Genomic DNA, 14,275 nt, shown 5'->3' with positions numbered 1-14,275 from the left:
AAAGCTTTACTTAAAAAGTATTTATTAACCTCTTATAAATACATTAGTTACTGTTTACAAACCCTCGGTAGGTGTCTTATTAGAAAAGTGGTACCTTACTGTTTTTATTATAGAGAAAATGCATCATCTGACAGCGGTCAGGCTGGATAAGTGAGACAGACGGCGGAAATAATTTCTCTTTATGCGGAATGTTTATTTATTAGGAGGTCAAACCGAGCGCACATGTGGCCGCTGGCTCCGCCTCAGCCATGTGACAGTGCGCTGGCTGAGTCAGCCGGCTCGTCATGCAGCGTCAGTCTGGAGTCGCACAATTATGAAAAAGCAACCTTCCGTTGGAGCTGCAGCCGAAGCGGATCTCTCCAACGTCCACCGGGCTTTCTTTCCAAGGCTAACCGAGAGCGTCGCCGATAGATGGATAAAAGCCACGACACATCTCTTCCTGAGTCTCAACGGTGAAGAGAATGGTATGTGATCCTCTCCCGATAGTGCGTTGCCTTCCTCTGGGGTTTATAGTCTAGTCAAATTGGCGCTGAGGGTCGTCGTGACTGATCGGGGTTTTTTGAGTGGCAGGTCCCCCCCCCCCCACCAGGCATGCTGCCTCCTGCCTGTCAGGCACCCAGCCCGAGATACCGGTCGCCTTTTGCTGCGTTTGCTGACTGCATGGCCGTTCAGCTAAGAGACTGCTACCCGGACGTAATAAGTAAAGTGCACACGGTGACACACCGTCTAGCAAGAAATCCCCAAAATCACACACGGGCGTAACGTTAGCAGGCTAAATAGCTAGCTGGCTAGCGCTAAATGCTAGGTACTCAACGTAAGCTAACTAGCTACGGCAGCTGCGGTAGCTGGCTGGTGTTGGCGCTTTCTTCGCTATGAGACGGGGCTTCTCCTCGCTATACAGTCCTCCAGATACCGAACAGATAAAGGAATGCATTTCAGAACAGCGGGTACTTGTTTAAGACCGATTCTTGCCAGCTGTCTCAGATCTCGGACAAGACACGCCGTCATTGCCAGTAACAAGTCAGTGCCACCTTGAGTGGCTGCCAAGTCCGTCTAAACTGAATTTCTTCGTGTCCCGCAAGCGTCGGGAAAAGTTCAGTGATGTTTAAATGGTGCGTTTATTATCTCAGGCTTTTGTTAAGCATCTGCACACCCAGTCACGACGGTTGGCTGTTTGGTGGTTGTTAAATGTCTCCCGCCTGCAGCAGACATTTCTGAAGGCTTGTCTCAGCGTCAGTGTTTGTAAGTTGTAATTTTTCCTCTTATTCTACGAGGCACGGCCTCCGCTTTTTTCTAAGAATTTCCTGTCTAGTCCTTCTCGACTAGCAGACCGAGGAGCCTAGTGTGTATGGAAAGAGGAGATAAAATGTAGCCAAGACTGTGAGTCAGATTTGACCATGAAGTGCTTTTATTAGTACACAGTGTGTGTTGGAGCTGGGTAATAATGACAATATCAACTAATATACCCAGTACTTGGAAAATTAATAATGTCATGATATCTTAGATCAGGAGTGTGCAACATGAATAAAATTCCCTATCGTGGTATATGTAAATGATCATGACACTCAAATAAATTGCGATAACCAGATGGCAATGTCTGGTTTTGGGCGATTTCATCGAATTAAACACCCGACAAATAAGGTCTCCTCATCACACTGATTAAAAAGTCATAGATCAGTCCTGTCCATTGACTTGCAACCTCGCCCACAATGGCCTCATGCACTTTGAGATAGTAAAGAGAGAGATACCGGGGCATAAACAGTCTGGCCAATTTCCGACAGTACATAAATTTATATTGTCATGTCACCTTGGCATTTTTATACAGCTATGAAAAGACAGATGCACAATGTTTGAAAATAAAATCAGGTAATTAATAATCAGGATGTGATGATAAGACATCTGTGGTTCACTTAACTAAAATCAAGCAGGATTACTCAGCACAGCCTGTATCTGTGTTGTGGTGTTATACCAGTGTCTCTTTACAGTATTGATTAATTGATATAAATCTCTCTCCTCCATTGTATTTGCTTTTATTTGACGGGAACCCAGAGCAGCCGGAGCCTGCCTTTTGCCTCGGTGCAAAGTTGTCTTATTTCCCACAGTGCTGGGCTGATCTGGTCACATGCCCCAGCTTACCCCTGGATGAGGGACACTGTTACTGTCAGACTGCTCTGCATGATTTGAACTAAAGCTGGTTCATCAGAGTAGTAAGCATGATTTGAGCTGTATCACCAGTTGGTAACAGAGCTCTATTATTGCAAGTCATAGTCTCTCATTTAATGGTGGATGGTTGAGGTGGTCATCAGCTCAGGCTCAGTGCCCTATGAGCTGGGAGAAAATGGTCTTGCATCACTTTGTTATGCTCCAGAATAGACTCCAGCACTACTCAACTGTGTGTTTGTGTACGGAGCGTGTGTGTGTAACTGCTTGCGTGTTTCAGCGTGCAGAGTGACTGCCTCTTTGAGCTCTGTTATCTCATGCACTAATCCATTTGCACCAAACACACAAGCCCGTTTGAAGATGACTGATAAGGTTTTTCCAGTGGCCCTGGACTGGGTTTTCAAAAATAGGTCACACTTTCAGTTTGTTGGGTTTTTTTTTTTTTTTTTTTTTTTTTTTTTTTAATGAATGGAGCCGCTTCCCTGTAGCTCTTATCCAGCTGACCACCCTGCCACCCACCCCCTGGCTTTCCCTCCCTCTGTTGAACTGTAGCTCCTGGTCAGGCACGCAGTTGACTTCCGTGCGCTCTGAACTACCCAAAGAGCACTGGAGGGAATACCAACTTAGTATTTGTTTTATTTCTCATGTTGCAGTTATTGTATTGTATGTGCAAAGGGAAATATGCATGTTTTTACTTTTTATAGCATTGTATTTGTATTTTATTTTATATTCATGTCACGCACAAAGTGCCCAGCCCTCATGGGTTTACAAGACACCAAAAGTGCAGTTGCAGTGTTCAAACATTCCATTAATTTTCATTGCATAACAAAATTACAGTTTATGTTAAAGCTTGCTCTTATACAAAATATTCTGCCTTCTCTCCCAAGCTTTTGCAAATAAAAATTTGCTACCAAATAAGTTCCTTTTCTGAAGCACAACTCAAGTTTTTCATAGTCATCCACCAGGAAGAAATTAACATAAATGGAGGATATTTTTACTGCAACTTATAGGGGTATAAGTTCTACCCTTGTAGTAGCTAAGTGGTAGCTTGGGTTCCTTTTTTTGAAGATTTAGGAATAGGTTTAATAACGGTCTTGTTCCACTGTGTAGGAATAATAACATTGTCAAAACAAGACTGAAACAATTCATATAACACATTGAATACATATGCCGTTATGTATATATGTCTTTATTTAAAAATGACCTTGGTGACTTCAAGACACCATTTGAAATTTCTTCAATTCCAGTAGCTTTTTTTTTCCAGTTTTCATTTATCTATTGCCTTTTTTACCTCTTCTATAGTAAAAATATATTCAAAAGCATATTAGTTATTTATTCCATTGCCTCCTATAAACTAATTATTTCCTTCAAAAAAAAAATCATCACTTGTTCTCTGTTGCACCCAGAAAAAAAGTCTGAATAGTCCTTTTCCCACTTTTGTAATCCAACCTCTAAAACAGAGCTACATTTACGATTATCTAATTTTACCTCCAAGGTTATTTCCCTAGACTTCTGGGACCCAATCTAGTAATTTTATTCCAAAATATGAGCCTGTAAATACTCAATATGCAATGCAAGATCTCTACTAAACGTTTTTCTTAAATTGTCCCATCAAGTCTGCAAATCTCGATTCCGGTAGGGTTTGTCAGATTTTCTAAAATCTTTATTGCTATTAAATTTCTTCTTACCACATTTATTCAAATCTTTATAGACACAGCCACACAGTCTATCATACCAGTTATCCATATACCTTTGTCTATTTTCATGCACCCCAATTGCTCAATAAAGTCCATCAATATGATACTACATTGGTAAGAGGACAAAAATGAATCAGAGAGTTGCCTTTGTGGTACAGTTTTTCTAGTGTACGGTAAATTTGAATCCTCCTTAACAAAATAAAGTATTACTTGAATCTTTAACATCTGTAAAGAAAGCTCTGGTAATTTACTTCAATCACCCAGTAAAGAGAAACCCTTTTCCTCCTAAACTCTCTGTTAACTCATTTGGGATGAAAACACCAAACCTAACACAAGTACTTAAGCCTTCATGTGGAACAATAATATCATCTACTACTGCTTTTCCTTTAACTGAAACTGAAGTGAAGTTAACCTTGCCCAAAAGTATTCTATCATTGAGCACACATAATTTCACATCTCTCATAAACTCAATTAATAATTCCCCATAGCTGTTAAAATGTGCGGTCTAGATTATTTCTGTTAGTAGTCCCTTTGAGCGGGGGGGTTTAAAAAGCAATAACTTGGCACTGTCCCTATCTCCTAACCTTTGACTGATTTAACGTTGGTTTTCATAGGCTGACGTAACCATGATTGCCAGATGTTGAGAAAAAAAGACATCACATGCTTTACGTTACTACGTTATGCAGCTGCTTGGAGGTAGGACTCAGTGTGGCATGCCAGCATGGTATCAGCCATGCCCCAGGGCCACAAGTGTGAGAGCTGGAGAGCCGTCACACTTGGGTCTCATGACTGTATGAACTGACTTCATTACTGTTTGCAGCCCTCTAGGAGTCTTATCATAAGGCTATAATAAACTCTTTGCCTCCATTTAACATTCTTTTATAGGCCTAGATCACGGAACAACTAAGATTGGCCAAGGACTGCAAATTGATAAGGCCTGTCTGTGTTAAACTGTCTGATATATTCTCTTTTTATGAAGCCTATTTTTTACCCGACTTTGACCCCATCAAAAAGATGTCTATACTTTTAGCGTAATAATGGATTTAACATCATCGTGGACAGTACAACCTATCCATAGCTGGACAGGTTGTACTGTCCATAGCTGTAAACCTCAGACATGGACATGAGCCACACTTTGGTTACTGAAATCAGGACCTGAGATCTGCTTTGACACTGTATGCTGTGAGACTTATTGTAAACATTTTACAATAATCTTGGGAAACATTGTCTAGTCAATTTGATTATATTTATGATTGTCCTGACATTTTATACTGGTAAATCATTCCTCTTAGCCAGCCTTTGCAGTGCTTTTTCCTGCCTCTGAAATATAGGCACATGCGACCACATTGTGTTCTGAGCTCTCCTTGTCTCTCCTTGAGTATAAGTATATGAGTATATGCAAAATCAGGAACACTCATTCATTCTTTTTATTGGATCAATTTGCAGTGCAGCCTTTTAATTTTATAGAGTCCAGTAAATCAAATGGAAGGGACATGGCCTCAGCTATTCAAAAAAGACTATTAAAACAGCTTGGAAAGAAAAGTGTTGCGATTCCCCCAAACAACTTGAAAACAGCTCGATTTGAAAGTATCACCACTCTCTCCATTTTTGGAACTCTGTTGTTCTGTGTCATTGATTTTGGTAATCTGCTGATTATTTTCTCAGTTAATTGTTTGGTCTTAAATGTTCATAAAAACTGAAAGTGACACCTTCAAATGTCTTGTTTTGTCTGACCAACCCAAAGACGATACATTTAGTATCATACAAGATAAAGAAACCAGCAAATATTAACATTTGAAATGCTGGAACCGGAGAAATTGACAGTTTTGCATGAAATAACAACTGAAACAGTTAATTGATTATCAAAATTGTTGCCGATCAATTTCTGTCAGTCGACTAATTGATTAATCAGTGAATCTTTTTAGCTCTAATTAAACGCAGTACCAAAATGTATGATATGTTTGTCTGTATCCAGATTTTGTAGTTGTTCTGGGGGTTGTGTGGTACAACTGCAGTTCCCCTGTTTTGTGACTTAATGCAAAGAGAAACAGTGGTGAGGAATTAAGGTTAATGCATGGAAAAATCACATGCTAGTAGCCTTAGCTCACTGTACCATGGAGGATGCCCCAGTTCTGTGTCCATCCTTATAACTATAGCTATATACCAATGGTTCAGTTGTGAATGTTGTAAAATGTATTGTAGTAATAATTTCTAAAAGGTGAGGCAGTAGCGCTAATTTCATTTCATTTATTTCAAACCCAAACGTTATTTCTATTTTCCATAACAAAGCATTGAAACTCCTTGAAGCTGTATCATAGCCAGTGCACTTTGATTTCAATTTGTCAAAGGAAATGGGGGGGGGGGGGGGTAAAATGGCAGAAAATCAGTTTGGTTCTCAGAGAACAAGTAGAAAGAACATTCTTCTGTTTGGCTACTGCTCACACTAAAGCGCTGACCCCATCATTGCCTCCACTCTTTCTAATGGGTAATAGAATTGCCAAGCCAGATGTTATCTCACCGCATATTACGTCAGGCAATGCCAGAGGAATGATGGGTTGACCAGCCAGCCTTGTTACATTGTTGGGAAAAAGAAGGAAGGGGAAGGAAGAGCTCAGCTGGCAAGGTTTCTGAGTTCACAGTGTATGTTTTTCTGTGATGGGAGCTGTCAGTAGGAAGATAAAGCGACCGTATGTGTCCATAAAAACACTTCCACAAACACATTGATGCAGATGAACATGACCACACACACACACACACACACACACAAACGTTAACCCATAAACAAACTGGCAGCATCCTACATTGTTGAACTGAATGAGATGGAAAGTTGCTGGGTTATATATCCTACAGGAACAGAGTAATCATAAAAGCTGGAGCTCAGAAAGAGACCAGGGAGGAAGAGGGAGGGAGCGAGGAAGTGTGTGTGTGTGTGTGTGTGTGTGTGTGTGTGTGTGTGTGTGTGTGTGTGTGTGTGTGTGTGTGTGTGTGTGTGTGTGTTTGGCAGGGGCTCTAAAGGGCTGGAGTCTTTTGTTGCCTGACATTCTCAGGTACCATGGTTACAGGTTAGCTGAGCACAGTCCTGCTTTATCTCCCTCATTAACACTTTGTTGGATCAAGACAACACATGGGGTTTTTGTTGGAAGCATTCTTCCACAGCGCATCAGAGACCCCTCCCTTAGGTCGCAGGGTGTTTCACTCAAAAAAATGTGTGAATTAGATATTAGACACTGATCAGGTCACTAATGTAATTAACAGGAGGGCACTTAAGTGTCAGTGACCTGCTGTACATCTTCAAGGCAGCACATGATGATAACATTACAGCAGCAACATAACTCAAAAAGGTGGAGGTGGTGGACTTATAGAGTAAAAAAATGACAAAAAAATAAAACTTTCTAGAGCTCTGTTCGTAACTCTTGTTGCATGTGGAGCTTTAACAATAATTACATCTGCTTCTGAAGGAGCTCTTCTGAGGTGTCATAAGTGAGAAAACACAGCTGCATCTCATTAAATGGTAGAGTTTGATTTAGTTAAAAAGCAATAGTACAATAGTATTGTAGTAATTGTCAGTGGTCACTAAGTATCACGTCAAAATCAAACCTGCCAATTAACGGCTAGCTTAGCTCAGTCGCAAGGTTGTAGAGCTTTACAGGTGCTGCGAGGTGGATTTTGTTACCTTTGAACAGAGCCAGTCTAGCTGCTTCCCCCCATTTTCACTCTTTATGCTAAGCTACGCTAACATCTCCTGGCTCCAGCAAAGATTCCAAATCCAAAGATTCAACTTTTTTTTTTTTTTTAAATTTGATTGTTTTTGAACCTCTTATTTTCATACCTTTTGAATGCACAGTTTTTTGTTTATTTATTTATTTATTTATTTTTTCTGTGGATTTAGGGATTATTATGAAGCACTCAGTTTTTCTTTCGCCTATAAATAAGTGGTTTCGATAACTGAAGGTTTGTCTATAGTGTCTGATTAACTAAGGTTTCAGGGAAAGGTGCAGCCAAAACATAAATCCATATAGAAAGGGATGATAATTCCCATTGTGGAGATAATAATTTACACCTACAAAAAAACATCACACGTATCAGATCATCCGCCAGGTCACAGTACACTTAAACTTTCTGACATGTCAACTAGTTGTAGGATAAAAATAACAACATGAAAATAAAATGAAAGGCACCAAACCTGATGCCAGTGTTAGCCATTGTAGGTGTCAGTGTAAAAAGCATTTGAATGCTAATTTAAGTTTTAAGTTACATTATTTACGCAACATTTCTGAGACATTTGTCATTGATGTCCTCATTTCGCAAGTAACCAGTGCTCTCTAGAAGCGTGTGAATAGAAAAAAGTGTTTCCTGTGACAGGCTGAGACACCCAATGTAAGCATTTTTTCATATGGGACACATAGGTATCATCATCAAAACCACTGCCTTACACAAGAAACACGTGTTCTGGGTTCCATGCGTGAAAAGAGCTTTACTGTGGCAAGTCTGTTAAAATGTAGTTTTTCTGCCCTCACTTTGATCTCGACATCTTTTTTTATGTCTGCTCTCTTGGAAATTAGTTTCAAAATAAAGGAGGCCTCCTGAAGAGTAAGTTTGGGGCCAAAATGTTGTTGGGAGAGGTTTTGTGTGTACTGCATGAATCACAGTTGGTGGTTTTTCTTTGTTAGACAGCTAGGTATATATCATTGAAGCCTCTGCCCATCCACTAATCCTCTCCCACACCTCCGCCTCCCTCGTCTCCTTCTCCCCAGCCTAAGTATAATATCTAGTGTGTCTCAGACACATTTATCTGCCCCCCGAATGGCTTCTTACAGATTAACAGTGGATGCAGTTTGGAGGCTGCAACCTCTCACTGATCACTCAGCTTTTAACTCAGGCCGGATCTGTATGGTAACAGCATTGCTGTAGACTTTGAGACCTGTATGGAAATTGCGTGGAGATCTTCAGATACACGGAGACTGAGAGAAGTGTAGTGACTTGTTGCTGATGATCCAGCGCTCAAGGGAGGCTGCGGTGACTGTGGTTTGTCCAGGAGATGCATGAAGGAGCCTTGGTATGTTCCTGTACAAAGCCCTTAAACACAGAGATGAAGAGGAGGACATCCAGGTACACACTCAGTGGCTTGGTCTCTCTGGTCAAGCAGTGGGATGATCTGTTTTTTCAAATGTTGCCGTAAAAACCACTATTTATTGTAGACAGCATTGACTATGGACAACAGAGATTTAATTTTCTGGGTATTAGGGATAGATTGGATTCTACACATGGGACATTGGGGGGCAGTGAAGTAATTTTGGTGGACAACTATCACCTCCATCTCTATACAGTCTGTATTTAACTGCTTGCATACATTATCTAGCGAGGATCATTATCAGCCATCTCCAGGAGGAAAAGACTAGCTGGTAAATGTCTGCTTACTTTTGTTTGAGTTTCAGGAATAGTTGAAACTCTTGGTGCAAAGCAGGTGACGGTGTTTGTAGGTTTACCTCTTTGTGCTGGAACGGATTAATGTTGCTAATCACTTGTGGGTCCTTCTGAGCTGTACTGAGGGAACAATGAGGAACGAGGCATTAATTGAAAATTCCTGTGACATAAATCCTTGTTTTGAGAAAATGGCGACATAGAATGAGATTATTTTATGCAGTTTATAACATTGGCAGACACTGGTAGCCGGTGTGCCTCTTGAACTTTAGTTGCCCTAATTTCATATGTGTAATTTTTTATTTATTACTTAAAGGCCTTCTAATCCCTTTTGATTGTCATATACTAAATCCTGCATTAAGGAGTTACAAGCTCCCCTTTGCTCTTTTATGATGTTTACAGTTCATTATTTACAGAGAAAATTGTTCTCAACTGAAGTGAACCATGCAGTTGCCTATTTATTTGTCCCCATGTTCTTTTCACTTGCTTTACTTGTCTTTATGAAACTCCAGTGGCTATAATGTCAGCCCTGTTTGTACAAACACTCAATTACGGTACAGAGGAGCATTGTTTTCAACATCCTTCAAGGACAATTTGCTTAGCAGCTTGAAATCATTAAATGCAAACATAATAAAGCCGTCAACACAGACATGAGGAACATCAGCAGCCATCCAATACTCAGTTGCTTTTCTCTTTGTTCACAGTCCCAGAAACCCTGGATAGAAAGCACTTTCACCAAGAGGGAATGTGTGTACATACTTCCAGTGTCAAAGGACCCCCACAGGTATGTGCGTAGACGGACTGTAGTGTGCTTTGTGGTGATAGCCATGGAAACAGGGTAATTGTATGGTGTGTGTTTTAAAGTAGGCCCAAACCCTAACCACTACTCTGCAATGAGTAAATGAGTCTTTTTCCACGTAATTTTAATGTTTATGTCTGTCTCTATAATTACAGTGTTAAATGAGAGGGAAGACCAGTGATGAACCTGTATATCATATAATCTTACTCTGCTAGGAATGGGATTTCCTATTAGTGTCTTACCAGTCTGGCCTTTTTGGAAGCTTGGATTTCATCCTTTTAGATTTTCTTGACGTTTTTTAATCACAATTTATTTCCTTCTGTACTGTTTATTTTAAATGTAAAAAAAAGATTTTTCTGTGTGTGTATGTGAAAAACTGAAGCGGGTGTTCTTTCTTTTGTCAAATGAGGCAGGATTTTTCCGCGGACTCACTCAAATCTTACAAAGCAGTGTTAAAATTGTATAGAAGGCTTCTTAATGGCTTGCGCGCAGGCCAGTCGTTCACAGTGTACCACGCTTGCATGAGAAGCACACACGAAATAGCTCAATTGAAGGCACAGCAGCCGGCATAAACCATAATCAGCTATGAAGAAATAGACAGAAAATTTTAGTAAAATCCTTGGTTATTTAATAGTAAGTAGTTTCCAAAATTGACATGCATTTACTATTTAGCCACCTTCTCTGTGTGTAAGCCATTTCTGTTTTTAGTTACACTTTCAAGAAGTTGTGTTCCTTCCTTTTTTCTTATAAACTGACAATGATATGGGTTGACTCTTTTTGTGTTTTCTCTTACATCAATCATTCGCCACTGGCTTTTCACTGCTAACTACAGTATGTGCTGCTGCTCGTAGATGATTCCAAGATGTTAGTGAACATAGGCCCATTTAGGCCTGAATGTGACTGTGATCGAAGTGAGAGTCCTCATGGCAGGTTTCATATCTCACCACCAGTTAAAGGCCAATCTAACCGGGCTTCCTGCCCCAGCTGACAGATAACCTTCCTTAATGTCCTCAGTCAACTTTGTTTATCGAGAACTTCCTTCTCACCAGGAGAGATTTGACCATTATAACTGTCATTACCATTTATATGGTCTTGAGTGATTTATATTCAAATTACTGGTTGAATATGTTGGTGTAAAATTCCTTCTAGATGCCTTCCAGGATGCCAGATCTGCCAGCAGCTAGTCCGGTAAGTATTTGTTTGGTCTTTGTTTGACTCTTTCTCTTTTGCCTGACAGGATTAGCTGGCATTAGGGAATCCATGCTAACCTGTTACTTCACACCAGAAAAGGTATGCAGGCAAATTCTTTTTCAGTGTAATTCCACTGTGCAGCAGTCCTCCTGAGGAAACAATTAACTTCCAGGCTTTGTGTGTCAGGATGCACATTCTCCCCTGAGGTAATTAAAGGAGCTGAGAGAACAAAAAAACTTAGGTGGTCATTAATTATAATAATGATACTTAAATAGCACATTAAAAGTAAAGCTCACCTACAGTATTGAGAGTCTGTCAGGCTGTTAGGATAAAAGTTTTATTAAATTTAAATTTTTATTATATTGCTGATATGTTTTGATGATGAAATGTTGAAATACTGATTTTTGGATCCCTTAATTGACTGTTGGCCAAGCTGCCCAAGCTTTCTCTTCTCGCACGGCACATTTGCAGTTTAAACTGATAATATGGAAAGATTACCCACTTGACATACTTAAGTAATTGTTGAACTAATATATCTATCTAGACGAAAGCAGGCTTCTCATTTCAAGCCAGCGACCAGCAATGCCAGCTGAAACGACAAGTCACTAGCAGATTGTATCAGATGTGGCTGGCTAGCTAATTAAGCTAAAGTTAGCTCAATGAGTTGTGCAACTATTCAGTGTTTCCTGTTGACTTGTTTTTAAAATGAGAATCCTGTAAAATGATCTTAAACATGCAGGTGATGCCTGCATGTCCCACAAAGTCAACATCCTCACCAGTTTCACAAGTGATATGCTTTGTTCTGCAACTGAGTTAAATTACTGCTAAAATAAATGGAATTCAAGTAAGTACATTGTTGTACTACCAATTACAATGAATCTGCTGACCCTCAAGGTGCTGCTGTGGGCGGCTGGTGCGGCAGCATGTTGGCTTCACAGCCAGCTTGGCCACCAAGTACTCGGACGTGAAGCTGGGCGAAAACCCCAACCTCTCCATGCCCGAGCTGGAGGAGTGGTCGGTGGAAAAACACACAGAGGCGAGCCCCACTGACGCCTATGGTGTCATCAACTTCCAGGGAGGGTCTCACTCATACAGAGCCAAGGTAGGAGGGCAAATTCTTCTCTGCTGGAGGGCATGTTTTCCATGTGCTTAAAAAAAAAAAAAAAAAAAGGTGTATGTGTCTTAATAGCTGTTACATGTATTGTGGAAAAAGGATCCAACGCAGTATTCTTAAGTGGTTTGTTCAGTTTGGTCCCATTCAGAACATCAAGTCAAACAGGTTTTGCCCTTGATCTGAGCTAGATTTGACAAATTAATTAAAATAAATACAATTATGTTGAACTGTAATTGGTTACTTGGCTGACAAAGTAATAACTGTACAGGGAAAGTATCATGGGAAAAGTCTATCTCCAGTGTGTATTACTGATACACAGTATTTTCAGATCTTCTAACACCCTTTGTTTTTTTATGTTTTTTGTGTGTGTGTGTGTGTGTGTGTGTGTGTGTGTGTGTGTGTGTGTGTGTGTGTGTGTGTGTGTGTGTGTGTGTGTGTGTGTGTGTGTGTGTGTGTGTGTGTGTGTGTGTGTGTGTGTCAACGTGAACACCGTTTTCCTTGTGTCTGTGCAAACATGGGCAGTATGTGCGTTTGTCCCACGACTCACGGCCGGAAAACATCTTGCGTCTGATGCTGAAGGAGTGGCATATGGAGCTTCCCAAGATCCTCATTTCTGTCCATGGAGGAGTTCAGAACTTTGAGCTGCACCCACGCATCAAGCAGGTGGTGGGCAAGGGCCTCATCAAAGCTGCAGTCACCACTGGGGCTTGGATTCTCACCGGAGGGGTCAACACAGGTATGTAGTTAGAGAAAAATTGTTTCATTCTTGGCGTCCTGTGGAAAGCGCAAAGTTCCCCTGCCGAAGGTGTAGTTTCTGAAATACTATGGAATTTACAGGGTTATCTAATTTAAAGGTGTATCCCCACAACAAGTTCAACAGTACTGGAAACCAGACTGTTAATTGCGGCATGTTTAGCATGCTACAGATTCATCAGGTATTAAGCTGTTCAGTCATTGTGAGACCAGTTCTACACGTGTCAGACCTTTCTGCCTATAGGAGAGGAAAGCGATGGCCACAGCAGAAGTACATGTGCCAGTGTGTGCTGTTACTAGCTGCTGTATTTGTTGTTATGAATTTTGAGGTGTGTGTCTATGTGTCTATTTAATTAAAATTGTATTTTTATGTCACGCTAACCACCACTTCTTTAAACATAAGTTCCACACATAAATTTGTCACTGAGGTACTTCTTTGCCAGTAGATGTGGCGCATCAACGTCGTCTACATCTGCATTTCTAAAAAAAAATGATGCTATTACTTTATTTGCCTGTAGGTGGCACATATTGTCTTAAAACTACAGGTCTGAAAATGCTGCTACTGTGTGTCTGCAGTCTAGCATTCCCAGGTTTTACGCAATTACACTTTGCGTCCTTGTTTAAACTACAAATCTACATCAGCAAATCAGGAGGAATTTAACGTTAAGATATTTGGAAAGAAATAAAACATTCTCAGCCATCTGATGAATGTGAAATTTCCTCAACAGCAGATTCTGAGTGTAACTGAAGAGGTGTGGCATCTTACATTCCACCCCTGCTCTTTGTAGATATTAATTGAAGATTCCTCTAAAAGAAAGCTCACTCACACCCACACTGTACACAAACCTGCACAAACAAACAGCCACCATCAGTGTGATGCGCTGATGTAGCAGAAGTTGTAATACCAGTCTCTAAGCATGTCATTTGGCTGTGTGTGGGGTGGCTGAGGTGTGTCCTCAGCCGCAGAGTGGCGTTAAGACGGTGTGGTCTGATCATAGTGTTTAAATCATTACTCAAAGGGTCAATTACCCAGACCAGTGATTACTTTTAATGCCTCTCTGGCAACCTGGCCAGTTGGGATGGTCTGCTGGCTCACAAATTACTGCTGAATCCATGGGATCCATTAGCTGAGGATTGTGG

The 14,275-nt window shown here is 40.6% G+C and overlaps 1 protein-coding gene across 6 annotated transcripts in view; it reads left to right on the top strand.

The window, feature by feature from the left end:
• The first annotated feature begins 241 nt into the window (after positions 1 to 241).
• Positions 242 to 14,275, top strand: part of trpm7 (transient receptor potential cation channel, subfamily M, member 7) — a 41,991-nt gene continuing 27,957 nt past the window's right edge. For all 6 annotated transcript variants that reach the window (XM_040130894.1, XM_040130015.1, XM_040129231.1 and 3 more), the window contains exons 1-5: positions 242 to 464; positions 9,983 to 10,062; positions 11,227 to 11,265; positions 12,163 to 12,370; positions 12,905 to 13,118. In XM_040130894.1, the coding sequence (XP_039986828.1) occupies positions 462 to 464; positions 9,983 to 10,062; positions 11,227 to 11,265; positions 12,163 to 12,370; positions 12,905 to 13,118 (544 nt within the window). In that variant the 5' untranslated portion in view covers positions 242 to 461. The remainder of the gene's footprint in view (positions 465 to 9,982; positions 10,063 to 11,226; positions 11,266 to 12,162; positions 12,371 to 12,904; positions 13,119 to 14,275) is intronic.

This window comes from Xiphias gladius, chromosome 1 (genome assembly GCF_016859285.1).
Source record: "Xiphias gladius isolate SHS-SW01 ecotype Sanya breed wild chromosome 1, ASM1685928v1, whole genome shotgun sequence".
In the NCBI taxonomy this organism is placed as follows: domain Eukaryota; kingdom Metazoa; phylum Chordata; class Actinopteri; order Istiophoriformes; family Xiphiidae; genus Xiphias; species Xiphias gladius.
Note: the sequence above shows the minus strand (reverse complement) of the source record. Positions and strands in the feature narration are given on the sequence as shown.